Source organism: Strix aluco, chromosome 2, assembly GCF_031877795.1.
Source record: "Strix aluco isolate bStrAlu1 chromosome 2, bStrAlu1.hap1, whole genome shotgun sequence".
NCBI lineage: Eukaryota > Metazoa > Chordata > Aves > Strigiformes > Strigidae > Strix > Strix aluco.
In genome coordinates, this window is record NC_133932.1 from 51,594,916 (window position 1) to 51,617,066 (window position 22,151).

A 22,151-nucleotide genomic window follows, 5' to 3' on the forward strand; every position below is an offset into this window, starting at 1 on the left:
ATCTATGTCCCAAATAGAATTGATTTAGTAAAGATTGAAAAATGACATTTTTGTTTGAGAAAATAATTATTTATTTCTTTACTTCTTTTTTCTTGATGAAGAAGCAATGAGCTAAACTCAGTGATATTTAAGGTGATGAGAGCAGTGTCCCATTACACCTGTTGGCTGGTTCTGATCAGTTTACCTACAAGTCATTAGGTCTGAGAAAAGGCTTAAGTAGCTTATTCTAATTTATAATTGTTATCTTCTTTTTCTGTGTCTTGGCTGTGCCATGTGAGGTACTATATTGGTTTAGATTCCCTTATGTACTTTTTCAGATAGATTTAAGAACAACTAAATGTAATAGAAATTTCTAGCTTATATTGTGTCACAGATATATGTTACTGTCTGCACCTGTATTCAAATACTTCCTGATGTTGTCTCTAAACAGTAAGCATACTAACTGAATTTCAGGCCTAAATCTTTACAGACCAAATTCTTCCTGGGACAGATATTTGGCATATAAACCTTCTGAATGAAGTAGGAATGACTTGTTAATGCACTTAATATCTGGGGTTGGATGGTATATTTACTTTTCTTGCTATAATTATTATTTATGTATTACATGGAATAAGCTCAGGTTAAAGAAAATTATTAGCTCTGCAGAGTGCAATGGGTAAAAGATAGGAAACACCAAAATTAATGTTACCTGCTCAGCCTTAATTAAACATCGTAATTTGTGTTATGAAACATGGTCACATTTTTTATGCTTATTCAGTGCACAACAGGAGTCTGTTCTAGAGATGTGTCTCTATTAGTCAGTGAGAGAGATGTGAATATTTTATACTAATTTTTAATAATTTTTAACCATTTGTTATGGAATTTGGAAAAAAGTGAGTGGCTCAGGCAGGGGAGTACAGAAAAAGATGGTCTTGTACTTAAGGATCTCCATCTCATCCCCTGGATGAAATTAGCCAAAACTCTGTTCTTCAAAACATGTTACTACTTTTATATTCTTGGCTTTCTGGATGCCTGACTAGAAAACACAAAATCTGGTTTTCAGAAATACTGAGTAATCACACTTGCAACCAAAGTCCATAGCAACATTTAAATTAAACTGAAGGTAGTAAAATTCTCATCACTACACAGAAAGAGAACCACCCAGTATCATGTCTCAAATTTAGCACTTCTGAATTGAACCACTGACATTCAATACTTAATTTTTTAATATCTCAACTTTTTCTCTAATTTTATTTGTAAAGACAAGGCCATGTAAGCACTTTCGATAAAAGTATACAGCAAAAATATTTGAGTTTGATCTACCAAGACTTAACTATGCAATTACAATAACAAGCAAGTATTGGGTTCTGCTATAGCAAATAAAATATTTTTATAAATAATTAGGCTTTTCACTGTATGTTTGATGTTCTTCCTCATTTAAAATAGGATAAACATGGAGAAAGCAAGTAACGAAAGAAACCTATGAACATGAGTCAGTTTGTTGGCTTGAAAGCAAAGCCCACTTTGTGAAGAATCTGTTTAATCTCCTTCTAAAAGGATATTATTCTTTGATCCTGTGCTATTTATTGCTTCTTTAGATTCTGTGGGTTGGTGAAAGAAATCTTGTCTGATGCAGTTGGCAGTACTTTGGAACTAGAAGGAGAAATAGATGGAGACACATTGGAGGTATGTCAAGGATAAAAGATCCAAGAACTCTGAAACTTGTTCTTGGTCTTCCCTGCACTTTCATATCAGTGTACTAGAAAGAGAGTAAATAGCATTTAATTTATCCTTAATTGTATATGAGATTTCAACTCATACAAAACTCTATACAAGAGTTGCATTCATTTGAAAAAACACATTTTTATTGAAGTGAGCCTGTTACTACTGTAAACTGCACAAATCCCTAATGAAGGCTGTTACTGATCTTGTATTTGTGTTGCAAACAAACTGTAGATGAGAATCATCTGATATCAGATGGCTTAAGTGAATAAAAAAGATAAGATATTAAATAAATTCTAAGAAAAAGCCTTTTGGCAAAGGTAATTCAGTTTTTGTAGATGGTATCTGATACTATTACTACTCCAGGTAATTTCATTTAACAGACTTTTTCTGTCACAGAGATTTGCAGATATTTAGGGTCAGATTAATCCATTGTGCTTTTGACTTATCACTGAGACATCCACATTAGGTACCCAGTAGCTGTAGGCTTTCTTTATAATCAGTACAGAGAAAAAAAAAAAACAACTTGAAAAGGCTTATTCACATTTTATGTAGGCTCAGGCTAGGGTAGGTGAATCCATGTCTTCATAAGACACATTTGCTCATGTGAGATTTGTAGCATTAAGTACATATCCTGTGCTTCTGTTTATTTGTTTTGAAATCTGAAAAGTCATCATAAAAAATAGGTTGTAACTTTTATTTGTGGTCAAGCAAATTCAATCAATCTGATTAATGAGTGTAAAAACCCTACTGGGGTTTGTTTGAGCTGGGTATCTTTCTGACCATGTGTCATTCCAGCAATTCTCTTAGGCTTGTAAATCAGGGCAGCTTTTTATGACAGTGAACCTTTTGTAGTACCCAAGGCTTCAGAATAGGATTTAGACAGTAGAAAACTCTCTACTGTACTGTTGAATGTAATTGCATATGGTGGGGAAGATGAGTTTTTGCACTGAAGTTTGTGCATCATGGCCACAAAATTCTCCCCTCAAGTGAAAAGGACAAGATATGCACATCTATTAAGCCCAGCTTAATAGATACACCTATGATCTCAGCCTAGGATCAGGGCTTTTTGCCTTGGCAAAGACAGGATATTATCTATAGCTGCAGATTTTACATTGCATATTTATGTACTTAGCTAACAGCAGGACAATCTCCAAACAACACAGTCTATGCAACTGTGTAATCATCTCTCAGAGGAAGTGAGCTCACTGTCTTGAGCCTTTTAAAAACTGAACTGGAAGAATCACTTGAGAATGCACAGCAGGAAACAATCCTGCATGAAGCAATGATGTATGGAGAATTGACTACAGAAATTAATTTTAAATCTTTAAGCTGTATCATTCTACATATCTTGAAGTTTTCACAGTTATCACCTTGTACTCACTGTCTTAGATCAGGACATTAAAACAGAAATCAAGATACAGAAGGGGAGGACTAATTTGTTTAGCTTATAAATGAGCTTACTGTCTTTCTGCAGCCTGAGGTCTTACCTTTAAGAAGAGACAACATGGAAAATGCAGCTTTGTATGGCCTTGATGGGCTTGACAAGCACAGAGAAAGCAGAAGTTCTTACCGTTAATAAAACAACTGTTTATATTTGGGAAGAGTAAGAAATAACCTTGGGCACAGTTTGAGGGAAGAAAATATGATTTCAGTCAGAATTCTTATGAGAATGTTGTCCCAAGGGGTTGTGCATTTTGGATTCCAGTATTATTTGAAAGCAACTATAGTTTAGTTCTACAGCTGACTAGGATCTGGAAGGAGGGTGAGTTTGGCAGTCCTTTCTACCTTAGGGTATTTGCTTCTGGATATTGATGTTGAAGAAGTTCCTATGACTTTAAGAGTACCTCCTGTACCCCAAATAGGATATCCTAGAGATCAGACTGCTCTACCACGTTCATACAGAAGGTCAGCTATGAACACTTGTTCACTTATAACTAATGGTTGAATTGCACATCCAGTGGATCACATATTCAGACTTTTGGCAACCAGCAGTGATTTATTCAATTTTTGTAGCCGTTGGAAAGAGTGGAGGCAAATGTAAAGTGGCATCAAGTGTATATGAGTCTATTAAACCATCTACTGACTAGAACTGGACTATAAATCTCAGTGATTTTCATGTATCATAGGACCCAGACGAGGGAACATAGGTTTCTCCACAGTAATTATAGAGTTGGCTTAGGACCAGTCTGTTGCAGCTAGGGTTGCTGTCAATCTTAAATTCTGCAATGTGACTGCTGTCTTTTTTCTGCACAGTTTTATGTCATATGATAGCTGTGAAAGCTGGATATGCTCCCACCAAAGAACCTGACAAGTTTTACATATGGCGTTTTGGGTTGGTTATGCCTATCATATAACAAGATTATGTTATGAACTGTCAAGTGCTGAAACATGGAAAATGAAACTGTACTAAGACTGTGCTAACTCAAGTTTAGTTCCACTGAGCAGAATATGCTGTTAGGATAAACGACAGACGGTTTTTCTTTAGCACCTTTTATACAGCAGCATGAAACTTGCCATCTTTGCTGAGGTGAAGAGGAGGGGAATGTCAGTGACACATGGACATTGCAATACCAGAGCTGCAATATGAACTGGGAAGACACTTCAAAGAAATAGATCTCAAGGCTGCATTCTGTATGAGAGTCTTATTGGATGAAGTGGAAAAAGTGGTCATTGACAGAAATGTCAGTAGTTACGGCCATTGTAAAAAGGGTTTGGGTTTTGGTTTTTTTCAATAGAGAATTCATATGAAGCCACAGAGAATACCCTGCAGTCTTCCCATATGGGACATCCTCTTGGATTTGGGAAGATAGTAAGGGACATCTATGTACTCCTGATAATATCTGAGGCTATGAAACTGTCAAATTCCTTTCTTAACTCTTTGCAAGAGTGCTTTTTGCAATACCCTTTATCAGTTCCCTGATTTGAATCAGGGGTGTGCTGCTTAACCCAACTTCTGTAAGAAATTTGCTTTTATTTAGTGTTTGGGATGTACTTTCATTAAGCATCACTCATCAATAGGCTTCACTGATTTTTACAGTAGGAGAGTTCTGTGATAAGATCACCATATGGGACAAGACCATGAGTGGTGTAAATCAGTGCAGCTTTGCTGAAGTCAGTGAACCAGCAGTGATTTATTCAGCTGGCAATGTGACCCGGCATGTTTCAGCAGTAGTGGAAACCACCACTTCATATATTTAATCATCCTTGGAGTAGATGAGCATTCTTTTTTGCCTTTTGAAAAAGCTCTTAATGAGGGAAATATGTCAGAAATTAATTTTGCTGTGGCTAAGCTCAAATGAGAGTTTAAGGTCTTAAAACAGTGTCCGCCACTGTAATGAGAATGTCACTTTTATCTATTTATTAAACCACTGTTTTCAAAATTATAGGTTATGTTCCATACATTTACATATTCTGAAGGCTCTGTCAGCAATTCTTAAAGATCACAGCTGAATGTGTTGTTTTGACAGCACTGTTTCAATGAATTTGGTTTAATGCTGTGTTCCTTGTTTGGGTGAATGCATTTCAAAGTTGTTTAGGGAAGACTGGTTTGTGAAGCAAATAACATGAAAATTTTACAGGTTGTGTAATGCACCAGGCTGGTGGGTAAGCTCCCGTGCTACAGCTGTACTGCAGTAACTACTCTGTGCTGTACTCATGCAGTATTGTACATAACTGCTGTTAAAGCTCTCTGTAATGTCAAATGTAAGTGATAACAATTTCTGTGCTGCTTTGTTTATCTTTTCTGCTTGCAGTATGAATATGATTATGATGAGAATGGTGACAGGGTAGTTCTAGGGAAAGGTACTTACGGAATAGTTTACGCTGGAAGAGACCTTAGCAATCAGGTCCGAATAGCCATCAAAGAAATACCTGAGAGAGACAGCAGGTAAGACCTAGTTTATTGTTCTATATACATTGCTACTGAAACTGCAGTTGTTTGCAGAAACTTTGCTCTTCTTAGCATGTATTTCTATATGGTTAGTTTATAAAATCCCAGTATACTGAAATTCAATTATTATTTCCTCCTAGTATTCAACGGTATCTTTTTGAGAATAAGGACTTTTTACTTTTTGGAAAAGTTATGATATATACCATAAACAATACAGTTTGATAATATATATATATATCATAAATTCTAGAATAAGACATATTTTGGGTTTTAAGTTGCAGTTGTATCTCTAAGTTGCAGTTGTATCTCATTTTTGTATTCTTTTTGGGGAGGGGGAAAAGCATAAAAGGAGTTTCAGAGACAAAGACATTACTATGTAAATGATACAGAAGAAAGGCATGTATAAATTTTTTGAGGGCACGTTTCTCCTTCAGGGTTCCTCTGAGGTCTACCTCTCTACTTTTTCTGAATAGGCAGCCAGTCACACTGCATTTTGAAGGTCATGGACAAGGTGTTTGCTGAGAATTGGATCGATATCCCTAAAATCCATTCTGTTTGCAAACTAGCATTTAAGCGTAGCCTAGAAACTTTTCCTGCATGATGAGATAATCCTTGATTTTTTTAAATTTTTTTTTTAATAGGTATTCTCAACCTCTTCATGAAGAGATAGCACTGCATAAATATTTAAAGCATCGGAACATTGTCCAGTATCTTGGATCTGTTTCAGAAGATGGATACATTAAGATTTTTATGGAGCAGGTGCCAGGAGGTCTGTATCATTCTGAGCTTAGTCTCTCAAAGGAATCAAAAGTAGTTGGGACTCTAAACTTAGTCAAAGCCAATAGGTGTGCACTTAATATGTTTGTGCACGGTATATGGCTTTTTCTGTTGAGACATTAAATACAGGTGTCATTCTTCTCATATAAAGAATAGATTTGAAGTGTACAGGTCCCAGTACCCTCCCCTTTCTGTAATAATTATAAGCCTAGAGAAAAGTAATGAAAAGTATTTGGTCAAATACTCATGTGTTATAAAATAGAGGAGTTAGAGCTGTATAGTCCATTTAGCCTGAGCATCTGAATGATGACTGGAGCTTTTAGGATAAGTTTCTGTTGAGCAGGAACACTGATTGAGCAATAAAGTATTATTTTGTAACTGCTATATACAAAGCACTGCTATTTCCTAGGTAGATCACAGATAAAAGTTATATGCTTCCCTTGCTCATAATTTCCAATTTTGTTCCTCTAGCCTTCTCTACATTTTAAGATGTGAAGTCCCTCTATATCCTCTGTAGGTTATATTTCCATCTCCCTTTTCCTATTTGCTCTTCAGTGTCAAGGATGTGTCAGAATGAGTGTTAAATTCTTGTATAAATATAATTTGCAAAATAAAAACATAAATAAGAAAACCAGGTAAAAAAATTCAGGTTTTCTAGGGAAAGTCCAGACACAAACATTCAAAGTGTAATTAAATACATCTGAGGCATTCAACATAGGGAAGTTGTTTAATTTTTTTATTCCTGTGACTTTCTCACTGAAAGCTGAGACACTCTGACATGTACAATGCATGCAGATGTGATGAGTTTATACCAACACTTCCACTTGTTTTCCTGCGCTTGTTAAAAGTATTAGCTGGTGGGTTTTACACCTTTTTTTTCCTGTTCATATATGCACAGTAGAGTGTGCTGTGATTAGTTGCTAAAGTCAAGAAATTATTGAACCAATTCAGATATTTTAAACTCTGTGGATAGTCTTAAAAGGAACCAGCTGTTCAGATAATGCAAGATTCTTTGAGGAAACTTCACTTTAGAAAGCTGTTGGTGTGGACTGAAAATGCCTTTAGCTGAATTTGTCTGGCATTACGTAGACCCATTGCACTTAGTTTATTATGAGCAGAGAAAGCAAAACTGTCTTTATTTCGCTTTGTGATTAAAATATTTGTGTTATTCAAAAAAAGATTAGATTTATTACAAGTAGGGGAAGTGTGGATGACCTATCTCCTACTCTGAACATCCATTACTTGGTTTCTTTCAGGAGCTTTCTTTCCTCTGCCTCTGAATATTTTCAGAAGTTAATCCCATATTTGCAAGGAAAAGATTCTTTCCTTTTATTCCCCTCTCCTCACCTCGACTATATCAGCTTCTCTTTGCACATGCATGTGGTTCATGAATTATAGCGTATAACATCATACAATATTACCTTTAGTCTTTATTTCATTAAGGGCTAAATGGTTTCTAGTCCTCGTCTTAAAAGTTGTTAAATTGAAGTGAGAGAGGTGCATCCAGCCCTGTCATAACATTTATTCCTGTCATGGAGGTGGAAGCTGAGCTGGCAAGAAAGAAATAACCCATCAAGAGCAGCAGCAAATTATTTGCTTTGAGGCATCTAGAAAGAATTTGGCTTAGTTGTAGATACTGCATTTCTCTTGCATTAGGATACTGAGTAAAGGCTTAATCCAGACTCAAAAGTTTCATGTTAATTTGGGGATTCTGCTATCTTGATACACTTCTTAACTCTTGTAGGCAGCCTCTCAGCTCTCCTAAGATCTAAGTGGGGCCCAATGAAAGAACCTACAATTAAATTTTACACCAAGCAGATTCTGGAAGGCCTTAAGTATCTCCATGAGAACCAGATTGTACACAGAGATATAAAGGTAAATTTTCCTTTAGTGTGTCTTGTGTGATTTGCTTTTTATCTTATTTATTTCAGTTAGTTTTACTCTAACCTGAAGTAGAATTTTTAATAGGATTTCATGGAAGCTTAAAACAAAAGGAAAGAATAAAACAAGCCCTTCTCCCTGGTGCTCCTGGAAAATTCCTTTGTAGAAAGGTATATTACAAAGATAACTGCAAACTTGAAGGAGTATTGAGACTGGGATTTGGAATCTGTACTCATGTTTATCCCCTCCCTGCTCCCTCTCTCTCTCTCATCCAAACCACAGGGGGATAATGTTTTGGTGAACACCTACAGTGGCGTTGTAAAGATATCCGATTTTGGTACTTCCAAACGGCTGGCAGGAATCAATCCATGCACTGAAACATTTACAGGTGAGACTATTTTAGCAGTTTATAAGGGTTTTGATGATAGATTTTGAGTTAGTGCCAAGAGGCTCTTTGGATTTGTGATGAAAACATGATTAGGTCTCTATTTTCAGGGAAGAGTGAATGGGAGTGTGATCGCCCTAAACACAGGCTTGCTGTCTTTATTTTTTTTTAAATGTAATTTTCTTCCATTTTACTTTTTTTAAAAACTTCTTAAGTGTGATAGGGTAATAGTTTTTCTTCTAAGTGTTTTTCATTAAATAACAATTGATTTGTTGCAATTACATCTGGAAACACTTGAATACAGCAACTTTTTCATTTAATAATCTTGATACTAGTAACTCATGCATGCACACTTTCTTGAAGTATGTCTGAAAATGCAGAAAACCAGACACAAACTTAAAAATGCTTTCAGTTTTGAAGCATTGATTATAAGACCCAGCCAACTGGCTAATTTGTGTTACCAGCAGTAAAAAGAAGATTTTACATGAAAATACTAGGCTGGTATGTTACAGAAAAGCTTTCCTATACAACAAGGTAGTAGAAACTTGCAATATTTGGGGAAAACAAAATTTGCTGAGTAACAGCTGAAACTCCACATTGCAAAATGAATATATGGTCACATAATTACTCAATTCTTTTATCAGCAGAGATATAGGTGACATGATGTTGTCACTTGTTATGTGGCCCTATGCATAGGCTGATACCAGAAATCACAAGCCTCATACTGGCCTGCAGTTTAAGTAAATGGTACACAGACACAACCATCAGTCATGTGTGTATAAGACAGAGGACAACCACCTCCATTTCAGTGATAATCAAGGCTTCTCACTACCTGTCTGGTGGTGAGTCTGCAGTTCCTCCCGCTTTCTTACAAAGCAAGCCATGAAAATAGAATTATTAAGGTTCTGAAATAACTTACCTTTCTAAGCTTTTTTTTGCTCATTATTAGCAAGCTTGTGAATTGGAAACTGAGCCTATATTACATCATGATCTGAACATGGCATATCAGGTGCAGGCATTTGAAACAAATCTATTTCCTGCAAAGCTGTAAAGATTTTGTTTAGGATCAAATTGAGTTCAGTTAGGAGTCCTTTAAAGAAAAGAAAAAAAATATTGTTTGGAATCATAAATTCAGCATTTCAATGTTTTGTTAAGAATGAATATCTACAAGAAGCAATCTCTTCAGTTTATAGATGCGACAACAGATAGATACATAAATGACAGTATGTCTGAACAGAGCTGGTTAAATGCTGACTTCTGAAGCATTCCCTTAAAGAGTCTCACCATTTTTTCCAGACAAATTACTTGACAAATAATTTTCTCATGAATCATCTTGTTTATACAACTGGATGGATAATTCTCAATTATGTACAGGTCTCTTGTTGTATCTGGAAAAGAATATTTTCAGGTTTTGCCTGCAATGTTTGTCCTTTCCATTTTTGTTAGTATGGTTCACTGCAGTCACACTCCATGGGAAAGAGATGCACTATCACGTGCTGTGATGTATAGCTATACTGTGCTGCTCGTTTCTGCAGGATGTTCTGAAAACTTTAAGTATATAAAGGGGTTCTGTAAGGTAAAAGTTGAAGTCATGAAGGAAGACCGTTTTGTGGCTGTTTAAAGTCATAGTTCAAAATTTAATTTTGGCCCAGGAATCCACTATTATGGCTGATTGCTGTTATGGTTGGAGCAGATACTAGAGGAAAATCATTCTGTCTTTACCTGTGTTTTACAAAGTCCTTAGTGTTTTTTTAGCAACTGGTTGTTTAATTAGAGAAAATATATATAGAAATGGTATCTGAAGAAAAGTCACCACACTGTAATAAAAGGAAGTAAATCTTTCCCTGTGCCCTTCCTCTTTGTTCTCTTGAATGTTTGCAGCCCTGTTTGTGTCTCAGAGATGTAATTTACCATGAGAATAAATATTTTACTTACGTTCTCATTTTGGATTTAAAATCAGTAAGCAGGTAGCTAATAGCCCAGAGGCTCTTAAAAGGTCTCTTGCAATTTGTTTTGTTCCTTCACTGAATACATAAACTCTGTGGGTTTTAGGCATTGTGTAATACAATCACATGATTTGAAGAATCGGAGTTCTAGTGGTTTAAACATTATATCCCTCCATTCAAGACACAGCCTGAGGGCAAAGCTGTGGCTTGAACTTTTGTTCTACAGCAGTCACATTTAATGAACATAGTAATATCCAATCCCTTTTATCTTCACCAGATGTCCTTTACTTAATAGTTCACAGCTTTACCACAGTGTAATTTTATTGCTTTCTTAAGAAGAAAAATAAAGATGTCATAACAGAGCTTGTAGGAATTCATGTGGAGAAAGTACTTTGGTGTTCGAAACACTGAGAACATCTATAGGTTTCTATTGTTGGTGTGGACTGTCTTCCTGTAAAGTCCTCTTGTTAGCTGTGTTAGTGTATGATTGAGTATCAATGATTCCAAACTGTCCATCTTTTATTTCATTTTTACTGTTCTTTTTGTTTATCAGTAGTATAGCTAGTATTACAGTCAGACTGCCTACAGGCAAACTTTAGAGACGTTCAGATTCATCTGTTAAGAGCCAACTATAGGCTTAGGCAGGATCTTGTTTTGCCAACGTATAGCTTTAGAAGTTTCAGTAGGTGTTTGTCTTTGTTTTTTTGGTTTGAGTTTTTTTCCCAAGCACATTCAAAAGACTTCCTGGAATTGCAATTTATGATGGGTTCCCTTATTTTTTTTAGGTACCATGTAATTGATTTACCCTGATTATAACATTGATTGTTTTCATGTAAAACTTGAGGTTTTTTTTTAAAATGATCTTATCTTTATTATCTTATATTTACAAAAATACCTTCCTTTCAAACTAATGTTTTGGAATTTCCTGTTACTAGTGTACTCATTATAGGGGGTAAACATACGAAAAATTATTCTCATGAAGACTATCTGTCACTTTTCAGGTTTTCATCACCTCTTACATGCATAATCTTTACAATTTAGTGTCTGCAAAAGCGTTTGATATAATTTTACATTCTGAGGAAGCATTTGGATTATGTGGTAAATATACTTTAAGCAGTTTGAAACCTTGTATTAGAAAGGGGGGAAAAGATAGTTTATAGAAAAAACAGAAGTTTCTGTCTAGTTTTCAGTACTGATATGGGAAATCAAATATTTTGGCTATACAGGCAGGTTGCATTTGACAAATTTTGGCTTGCTTAGTGGTATGTTAATTCTCTTTAATAAGAATAAAGACTATAACACTTGACTGTTCTTTTTGTCCTGACTAGGAACCTTGCAGTACATGGCTCCAGAAATCATTGATAAAGGACCACGAGGATACGGTGCACCAGCTGATATCTGGTCACTAGGTTGTACTATTATTGAAATGGCAACAGGCAAACCTCCATTTCATGAACTAGGAGAGCCTCAAGCAGCAATGTTTAAAGTAAGTACAGCTTTTTTGCTATAGAATTTATGAATTTTCAAATGCTAACTTATTTTTTTAATTTAATTGGTAGTAACCTTTTGTTACACAAGTTGTTTTGCACAAAGCCACAGTCTGACCTGTGTTCTTGCTGAATGATCCTTCTCTGCTCTAAGCTGTATTGCTCGAAGGGATGGTCATTTATATTTGTGCTCAAAATAGGTCATGACTCAGAGCAGCAACCTGAAAAATGAGCAAAGACTTATGAAACCTAATATTCTCTCCCCTCTTTTATCATCTCCTGCTCTCGGTTTATGATTTCCTTCTTGGCAACCAGTCTCTCCAGTAATGACAACCAAGTTATTTCTGCTCCTTTAAGTCTTTTTTTATAAGCCTTCCTCCCAGAGTATCTGTTTGCCTTCTCTTTCAAAGGCCCAGCCTCCGCAACATGGTAGGAAGCTATGGTGAAAGGGGGTGGGGCAGCTAAGTTTCCAGGATGCCTGGTATGTACTGAATGAGTAAAATACTCTGTATTTTACATGCTAAGTCCTTTGGAACAAAGCTTCCTCCTCGGTAAAATGTTGCCTCCAGTATTTTGTTTCTCTTAGTATATCTGTTTTCAAATGCACAAATTAACACTTGAGAATTCTTCAGATAGTTTTGATAATAAAAGTTACTTGTTCTAACTCTAAAACTATCAGTAGTGTAAAAGATATGATGTGACAATGTGTCAAATATGCAGACTGAAAATTTTTGTTTCTTCCACTGGCTTTCAGTAGACCTTCAGTAAAGTACCTAAGTTTTTACTTATGCTTCAGAGTCGTCATTCTTATAATGGGGAAAATATCACATCCATAACCCAGCATACTGTTTTAAATTGTTGATACTCTTAATTCTTTTGTGTCTATTGTTGAAAGTCACTGTGTGAACATTAATATAATTATTAATGGAACCATGGTAGCAAAATCAAATCTTTATCAACAAGTATAGTAAGCTGGGCTGCAGTTCAGCATGGCACGTGATGTCACGCGTCATACTGGGCTTGTGAGTTGTCCCGTGCACCACAGCTAAAAGGCAAAGAAACGGATGGTTATGGGGTTTGATGTAGTTATTTCAACGGTTATAATATGTCACCTTGGTGCTGTCAGCTCGTGACACTACCTCAAAAGAAGCTGCCTGGGTAAACATGTTTGGTTCACTAAAGCTTTCCTGAGGGAGCCATCGAAAGAGACTTTTTTCCACATCGCTGTAAATGTCAGATACGGTTCTGTTGGCAGATGCCTTTTTATCTTATGTACCTGGCACGTAGTTGAACTGTTCAGTCGGTTACGTGTCTTTTTTTTAGCACAGTTTATTGAACTGTCAGGAAGCGCTGGTTCAGTTCTGGGTGCTTGATGAGCTCTGTGCAGGCTCACGAGGTGAGCTCTGGCAGGATTGTGCATGTCTCTGCGTCCTGCCCATAAGCACTTCCAGCCACAGAGCTGTATTCTGAAGTCTCAGAATTGGCATTTTAAAAAATATGTTTCTTACCCTTCTTTCTTCAAGGATGTGGCAGAGTTTTTAGCATTGTTATTGCAGACCGTGTTAATGTGCTACAGACAGGCATTTGGTTTTGTTTTCAGTTTCTTGGCTCGGCTGGGACCTGCTTGGAACTGCCTCTTTCTGGGCACCATAAATTGCAAACTGTGGTTTCTTTTTGCTGTGTAATAAAAGTAAGCAAGCTGGAAGCTAGGTTTGAAGCCAGGAATTAGACAGGCTGACTGGGCAGGCATGTAAAAAGAACAGAAGCCTAGAAAACTTAGGATATCAAAATTCTGAGGTCCTCATCTCCACACGTGCAGACTCTGTGGTACATAGGGCAGGTGAGGAGAGGAAAGGTCTAAGTCTGGCTGTGCAGTCACTGTAGAAATTGCAAATGACCGAAGAGTTGGACAAAGTAGAGAAAAGGGACTAGAGTGAACCGAGAACTGGAAATAATTCCTGGCTGATTGTACATTGTGTGGTATTTCATCTATGAGCATAGTATGTGTGCATCTGGTTCTGTGTGAAAGGAGTGCAAACAAATGGCATTCAGCGGAGATAAAGTAAACTAACGTGGCCACAGAGTTTCCGGATGCCTGGGACAAAACTTACTCCCCTTAGCCACAGAGATAAGATCAGAGACATGCATTCAAATTTCCTGGCCCTGGTTTGGACTGTCCTGGGTTTTGTTTACTGAGTGAGGGTACAACCTGGCACCAGAGTGCTATCAGCTTGTGGCACTGCCCCAGCTGAAGACAGCTGGGTGAGCCTGTCCCCAGCGTGCACAAGGAGGCGTGGGCTAACCATGGAGACGGGCATGTCAAGAGCAGTTGTCAGAGCACAGCAAGAAGATGACTGTCTTCTTTCTCTGCTCCAAAGCAAAAAGCTTGCCAGGCTGATGTTTCAAAGTGGTGAAATTATATACCCCATGTACAAAGCACTGTCCAAAATGCTCATGGGGTTTTACAAATCAGATAAAGATGCTCCATCAGATAAGGTAAATGTATAGATGTATCCTGCCAACAGGACGTAATATAAATGTATTTCTTTATTATTTCAATTTCTTTATTAAATGCATCAGTTTAATTATAGTGGTTAGCAAGTTGTGTGTATTAAAAACATCACATGCAGGAAATACTGAGTTTTAAATGTACTTAGAGTCATGGTTTGTAAGGCCTTAATGCATTACTAGTATTTTATATTCTGCACTGTCATTTGAACAGAAGCACAACTGCTCAGCATTTTTTGCTTCAGCCTGCATTGAAGCTGAACCACTAGTGCGAGTGCCTAATGGTGCCACACTGTGTTAATGCAGCTGTATAATGAGATTATTTAAAAGCAACTGGAACTTGTTTAATTGCTGGGCTACTGTCTCCCTTGAGGACACTATCTTTCTGCTTGTTCTCCAGAGCCTCTTTTAGGTAAAGATGCTGAGACTACAAGCCACAATCTTGCCAGATACATGGGATACCGTGCACATGTGTTACACAACTCTCGCTTCAAAACATTTGTTCCAGATTGGCATTAGAGAATAAGAAGGCAGTGAAGAAGCTGGAAAAATCACTAGGGAGCAGCCTGTAGAAGCACGTTTTTCATTACTTAAAGAAAGAGTGGGGGGTCTTGTTAAACCTTTGGACATCATGTGATTTTCAGTTAAATAACACTGAGAGGCAAGGGAAGACATCTGGCCTGAGTGCTGGGGGTGGTGACAAGGTCTGGCAAGGTCACTGTGAGCATTCATACAAGGAAATTTGGCAGCAGCAGGAGCAGAACAGGTGCAGGCCCCAGGCAGTCGGTGCTACAGGAGGAAGTTATTCCTGTTCCTGGGCACAAATGTGCTGGAGGAGTCAGCAACTGAGAGACACGGTATTGGGCAGGGGTGATGGGAAGCGTATGCGATAGCTGGAGGGATTTGTGACTGGGAGGAGAAGCAGCATTTGAAGCACTTGGTGTGGATAATATCCAGATCCTGAGATTGCCTGAAGGTAGATGGTTGATACATCCATACCTTGACATTTGTGTAATACCACGTGGATATTGACACCATATTTGCAATGAAGTGAAACAGGATTAAACCTTGTTGTCACTTCACTGCTTTGTGTGGGTACCCAGATCACTCCTTTTCCATGAGAATCAGCAAGAGTGTGAGACCACACTATAAGAAAGCTTTTGCCCGTGGTCTTCATGCAGTTCTTTAGTAAAAATAATTTGTATTTGTGTTTTGTTTGCAGGTTGGGATGTTTAAGATTCATCCTGAAATTCCAGAATCACTGTCTGCTGAAACAAGGGCCTTTATTTTGCTCTGTTTTGAACCTGATCCTAGTAAGCGTGTCACAGCATCTGATTTGCTCATAGATTCCTTCCTGAAACAAGTAAACAAGGGCAAGAAAAGCAGAATTGCATTCAAGCCTTCAGGTAAGGAGTTATCAGCCAAATTCAAATCAACATCATCATTAAGTGTTACATAAAAGATTGGAATCATTAAGCACTCTCTTTTACAAAGGACATTTCTTGTGCCAGGAAAGCAGCAGGAACTCAACTGTTGAAAGGGCCTGTGATTTGTAATTGGACATATTTAAATTTAACAATTCCCACAAAATATGGTGTCTTATTTTGTGCTTTGCTTGCTGAAACCTCCCAACCCAATTTTTCCTCTCCCCAGATATAAATGCCTCATTTACAGTAAATTAAAATTAGAACAAATACATTTGGTGAAGATTTTCCAAAGCAATTCTACATTTTAGATTCAGTTATATACACTTCAGAGATCTGAGTTTTATAAGGTAGGTGTTTGGCACCTGAAAATGGGGTGTTATTATTAGGTTAGTTATTAGGTGTTTGGGTCTACATGGGTCAGCATTTTCAAGCTTGATACTTGGAAATCTGGCATATGGGTGCTGAAGTAGCTGTTTAGCAAGTTGTTTTGGTTTATCTGCCTAGTGTGTTCCTTCCCCCCCCCCCCCTCAGTATATCAGCCACTTTCTCATTGATAAGATAATAAACCTTAATATAGACCTGCTAAATAAATCATTAGTGTTTGAAGGAACTGTCCATTTAAAAACAGGCAAAGCCATTGGTCTTCCTGCTTCTTTCCCCTGTCTGCGCACACATGCACACGCTCCCAATGCAAATTGAAGTGCTTCCCTTTTTGAAGCTTTTTCCCCCTCAGCAAGGAATGTTTGAAAGAATGGAATTCTAAGGGGAAAAACCAACAAATAGTTTGTAATATCTCGCTGAAATGGGCATCACCCGTTGTCCTGAGGGGCACTGAGAGCTGCAGTGCCTGCAGTTACACTGGGGTAATCGGAGAGCTCATGTTGCTCAGCCAGGGCAGTGGCAGTCAGGTGCTATTGACAGGCTGTAGCCTTCTGCCCCACTGCAGCAGTGCTCTCCTGTGGCCTTTTCAGCCCTTGGCCGAGGACATTTTCCTGGAAAAATTTCGTGGCATTAGAAAGAGTGGAGCTTGCCTTGTTAACTGCCCTGGGAGCAACAGGTTCCTTGTCAAATACCAGGGGAGGTGTAGCTGTCTTCTACATACCCCACACTCCTGCTTTCCTCCTCTCTTCTCTCCTCCCGCTCACTACTGAGGTTATGGAGCTCCTTCAGATGGTCTGAGGACCTGGTGCTGCAGGGTTAAGCACTGGGCTGCAGCGAGAAGCAAGCTCAGTGCTGGCCATGGGCATGACCAGAGTGGGCAAATGCTATAAAAACTATCTGTTGGGTGAGGGGAGGGAAAGGCAACACGACCACAGCCACATGTGCACTTCGCTGTGCCAGAGCTGGGAGCAATGTGCTGGATGCCGCAGCCATCTCCAAGGGGAATTTGGGGGTGTAAGTCAGGTCCTGGCCCAGCGGTTGCCCGAGTCTCAGCTGCAGCAGTTCACGCTGTCTCCTTCCTTTACCATTTCCCTCACTGCGAATTTCCTCAGGTCTGCCTCCACCTTTCCATCCTGTCTCTATCCCTTCTTTCTTTTCAATAATAAAGGCAGCCCAGAACATATTTCAACCCTTACTCCTGGGACAGCAACTTTCAATTTTCTGTACTACTGAGATGCCTTGAACCAGTTCTCACAAGGTGATATATATTGTTTCATTTCTGAGACTGTTTAACCTCAGCCATTTGAACATCAGTCATGTACCATGGAGTATGTCAGAGCTCTCTGAACAACTTCTAACTTCTAGCTCTCTTCCTCCCCCACCTCCACTTAATTTGTAGTGACAAGCATCAAAAACTTTTTTGATATTTTAACTTCAGGGATATATGTGCTTTGAGTTGACAGAACTTCCTTACCTTTCCTATCACACAGCTGCAAACTGGCAATCAGGATTATAGCAAGCTCTCAATATCTGTTATTTTTTTATTTCTTCTTACTTTTGAGATGAATTGGAAAGGGACAAGAGATGTTCTTCAGGCTAGTGCTAAGAGAGAGTCTCCTTACTGAGGGCAAGGGGACATGTGAGAGAGGCAGATGCCTCAGGAGTTGGAGACACAGCAAATATCTGTCCATTGCCAGAGTCAGGCAGAGGTGAGGAGGGCAGGTAGCAGAGTGCTCTCTGCTTAGAGGTGTGGCCGGTGCAGCAGCTGATGGTAACCTGTCGCTTTGATTCAGGCTCTTTAAACAGCTGTTATCCAGTTGTACCATTTTGTGAGACCAGCACTAAGGCGGAGTGTGTATATGTATATGTGTGTGTGTGTGCGCAAGAGAGAGTAATGAAATGGTATTTCATATGAGTATCTAGCTGCTTTGCTGTCTTTGGGTTCAGCAGTTAGCTCATTCACACCTTCTGTGGCTTATGCATATAATGATTTTGAGTTGTATTGCTGCTTTCTATTAACAGGGTTACCTCTCCCTCAGCCATTTTGCAAAATGAGGTCTTGATATCACTGAAGATGATCATGGCTGTTCTAAGCACATTGCTCTTTCCTGCCTAGTTCTGTTACATGTTTTACAATGTCTGTTCCTAGATTACAATCGTAATACATCTCTCCCACTGCCAATCCATGGAGAACAGGCTGGCAGTAGCAGCAGTGAGCATGGCTCTGTTTCACCAGACTCTGATGTACAGCATGACATGTTTTTCGAAAGGCCAAAGAGATCCATTTCAGAGATTCAGACAAAGCATCCCATTTCCCATCTACTAAGGTAAAGCATTTGCTTTTCGCTTGACACCCACGAGAGATTACATGGATTTAATTCACATTATATTTTATCTGAGAGCAACTTTTTCACATAATGTCTAGATAAGCAGGCAAGCGAGTTGCATAGGCAAGTTACCAGTTAATTTCAATATTGTTTATATTTAATTAGTGAACAATGATTCCTTCTCCTTAAGGTTTCCACGTATTTATATACTTTTCCCTCCCCGGTGAATAGATGTCAGTTGTCTTATTGACTGAGTGGATACGGATTCAGGAGTTAGCAGAAGAGTTGGCCCTTCCATGTACTCGCTCAAAAAAATGTGAGAAAGGGGCAGCAGAAAGATGGTTCTGCTGCTCGGAGAGCACAAAACAACACTTCTAAATGTATGGGGCCAGAAAAAATTAATAGCTATCTCAGTCCCGGGTTTTCAGTGTTCCTCCCCAAAACTGAACCAGTGCTGGGTGACACTAATGCCAGCTTCTTAGCAGGATGAAATCAACCTTGTGCTTTTGGCTTCGGTGAGGTTTATACCTGCTGAGGATCTGAGTCATCTTCTATCTCAGAATTAGTGTTTAACAGTCTGATCAATCCTCTGCTGTAGTTTAACTATCTTTTTAACTTCTGAAGTATGCCTACTTGTTTCTGACTACTGCTGTGTTGCTAATGCTGAGGTCTATCTTGTGTGTGTGGCCCGGTTGCTGACGCAGCGTGCCTGATGAGAGCTCGGCCTCAGAGGACAGGAGCACCTCTCCTTCCGTTGAGGATAAGGATTCTGGTCTGTTTCTGCTGCGGAAGGACAGTGAACGCCGAGCGATCCTATACAAAATCCTTAAGGAAGAACAGAATGAAGTTGCTTCCAATTTGCAGGACTGTATTGCACAGGTAATTTCGCTTCAGCTCTCCTTTTCCCATGTCGAAAGGAAAATGACAAGCTAGGTAGTCTCATTCCTTTTCTGAAAACTAATAAATGAAGGTGCGTGGATTGTTCCTGCTGAGTATCTTTAATCTCCGAGACCTGTAACTGTGTGAGCCGTTTGCTATTGTCTGAATGGATAGAAAAACCTACCTTTTGCCTGCTGCTGGGCTCTTGGGTTTTTTTGGAGCAATTGATGTGGGGTTGGGGGGGCTGATGTTGGTGGGTTGGGTGGTTTTGATGTTGTATTTTGCGTTGGCTTTTAAGGACATGGAAATGGAACACCAGGTAGTAATAATGGTCACAACACGGCCAAGAGGCAGAGTGATGAAGAATGTGGGAACCCAGACAGAGGTCCTGCACAAACAGGCGGCTGTGCAGGTCTCTGCCTGCTGGGAGTGCCTGAGCCTGGCACTTGAATCGGAGGGAGTCAGAGACACCGTTTGTGTGTGGTGTGATCAAGTAAATGATCTGCTCAGGCAGGTGGTTGAACTGAGGGAGGAGGTAGAAAGGTGGAGAACGATCAAAGAGTGTGAAAACGAGATTGACTGGTGGAGCCACACTCTTGAGACAAAGGCAGCAGGTAGAGGCTCCACAAGAAATACATGACTCCCTCCCCTCCTCTCACCAGGCAGAAGGAGGGCATGTGGGGGACAGGGGGGAATTGGAGTCAGGTCCTTCCTCGGAAAGGCCCCTCACCTTCCCAGTTGTCATTATACAATAGATATGAGGCTTTGGAACTAGATGGCCAGCGGAATGAAGATGGAAATGAGGATCCATCCTGTGAGTCACCCACAGCTTGTCCCTCAGTCCCACGACTTGTGACTCCTTCAATTAAGAAGGAAAGGAGAGTAATTGTAGTGGGTGACTCTGTTCTGAGGGGTATGGAGGGGCCCGTATGTCAACCAGACCCATACCATAGAGAGGTCTGCTGCCTCCCTGGGGCTTGGGTTAGAGACATTAAAAGGAGGGTTACTGCTCTGGTGCAGCCCTCTGATTACTACCCTTTGCTGGTTATCCAGGCAGGTAACAATGAGGTGGTAGAGAGAAGTCTTAAGTCACTCAAAAAGGACTTCAAGGCACTGGGGTGGCTAACTGAAGGCTCGGGAGCTCAGGTCATGTTTTCATCAATCCCTGAAGTGGAAGGGAAAACCACTGAGAGAGGGTGGAAAACATACCTGATTAACACATGGCTCAGAGACTGGTGCCACCGTCGGAATTTTGGGTTCTTTGATCATGGCGAGGTTTATAAGGCACCTGGTCTGCTGGCAACAAATGAGACAGATGGGAGGCAGCTGTCCCAGAGGGGGAAAAGGATTCTGGGGCAGGAGTTATCAGGGCTTATTGACAGGGCTTTAAACTAGATATGAGGGGGGACGGGGAGATAACTGGGCCTGTTAGGAATAAGCTCAAGGGAAGCATGTCAAAGCTTGAAGGATGGTGGACTGGTGAGGGCTCTCCCTCTGCCACTTCATTTGAGAGAAGGGATAGATGTTTAGGAACCATGGAAGCACCTGAGAAGGGTCTGGCAGGAAATGGGGCCCACACTCACAAAAAGGTGTTGGATTCATTAGCTCATCTCAAGTGCATCTATACCAATGCACGTAGTATGAGCACAAACAGGGTGAGCTTGAAGCCATGATGCAGCACAAAGAACTGACATAGTAGCCATCACAGAAACGTGGTGGGATGCCTCACACGACTGGAGTGCTGCAATTGATGGCTACAAGCTATTCAGGAGGGATAGACAGGGAAGGAGAGGTGGTGGAGTGGCCCTGTATGTAAGAGAATGCTATGACAGCTCAGAAATCAAGTATAGTGATGATGGGGTTGAGAGTGTTTGGATTAGGTTAAGGGCCAATAAAGCAGTCTGCTATAGACCTCCCAACCAAAGCACTGAGGTGGATGAGGCTTTCTATAGACAGTTGGGAGAAATCTCGTGGTCACTTGCCGTTGTTCTTGTGGGGGACTTTAACCTCCCAGATATCTGCTGGGAATACAACACAGCAGAGAGGGAACAATCCAGGAGGTTCCTGGAATGTGTGGAGGATAACTTCCTCACACAGCTGGTGAGTGAGCCGACCAGGGGAGGTGCCCTCCTGGACCTGCTTCTTGTGAACAGGGAAGAGCTTGTGGCAGAAGTAAAGATTGGAGGCCGTCTAGGGTGCAGTGATCATGAAATGATTGAGTTTTTGATCCTTGAAGAAACAAAGAGAGGGGTTAGTAAAACTGCCACCTTAGACTTCCGGAGAGCTAACTTTGACCTGTTCAAAAGACTGATTAACAAAATCCCTTGGGAGGCTGCCTTGAAGGATATGGGAGTCCAGGAAGGCTGGACATACTTCAAGAGAGAAGTCTTGAGGAGCAGGCTGTTCCCGTGTGCTGAAAAACAAGCAGGTGGGGAAGGAAACTGGCCTGGCTAAACAGGGACCTTTGGCTGGATCTCAAGAACAAAATGAGAATCTATCGCCTTTGGAAGAGGGGCCAGGTCTCTCATGAAGACTATAGAGATGTAGTGAAGTTATGCAG

General features: G+C 39.7%; 1 protein-coding gene across 3 annotated transcripts in view; it reads left to right on the forward strand.

Annotated features, from left to right (window-relative positions):
* MAP3K15 (mitogen-activated protein kinase kinase kinase 15) overlaps positions 1–22,151 on the forward strand; it is a 95,782-nt gene that overhangs the window by 65,710 nt on the left and 7,921 nt on the right. For all 3 annotated transcript variants that reach the window (XM_074814696.1, XM_074814697.1, XM_074814698.1), the window contains 9 exons: positions 1,578–1,665; positions 5,457–5,590; positions 6,235–6,362; positions 8,115–8,245; positions 8,534–8,639; positions 11,911–12,068; positions 15,800–15,983; positions 18,535–18,712; positions 19,417–19,591. In XM_074814696.1, the coding sequence (XP_074670797.1) occupies positions 1,578–1,665; positions 5,457–5,590; positions 6,235–6,362; positions 8,115–8,245; positions 8,534–8,639; positions 11,911–12,068; positions 15,800–15,983; positions 18,535–18,712; positions 19,417–19,591 (1,282 nt within the window). The remainder of the gene's footprint in view (positions 1–1,577; positions 1,666–5,456; positions 5,591–6,234; positions 6,363–8,114; positions 8,246–8,533; positions 8,640–11,910; positions 12,069–15,799; positions 15,984–18,534; positions 18,713–19,416; positions 19,592–22,151) is intronic.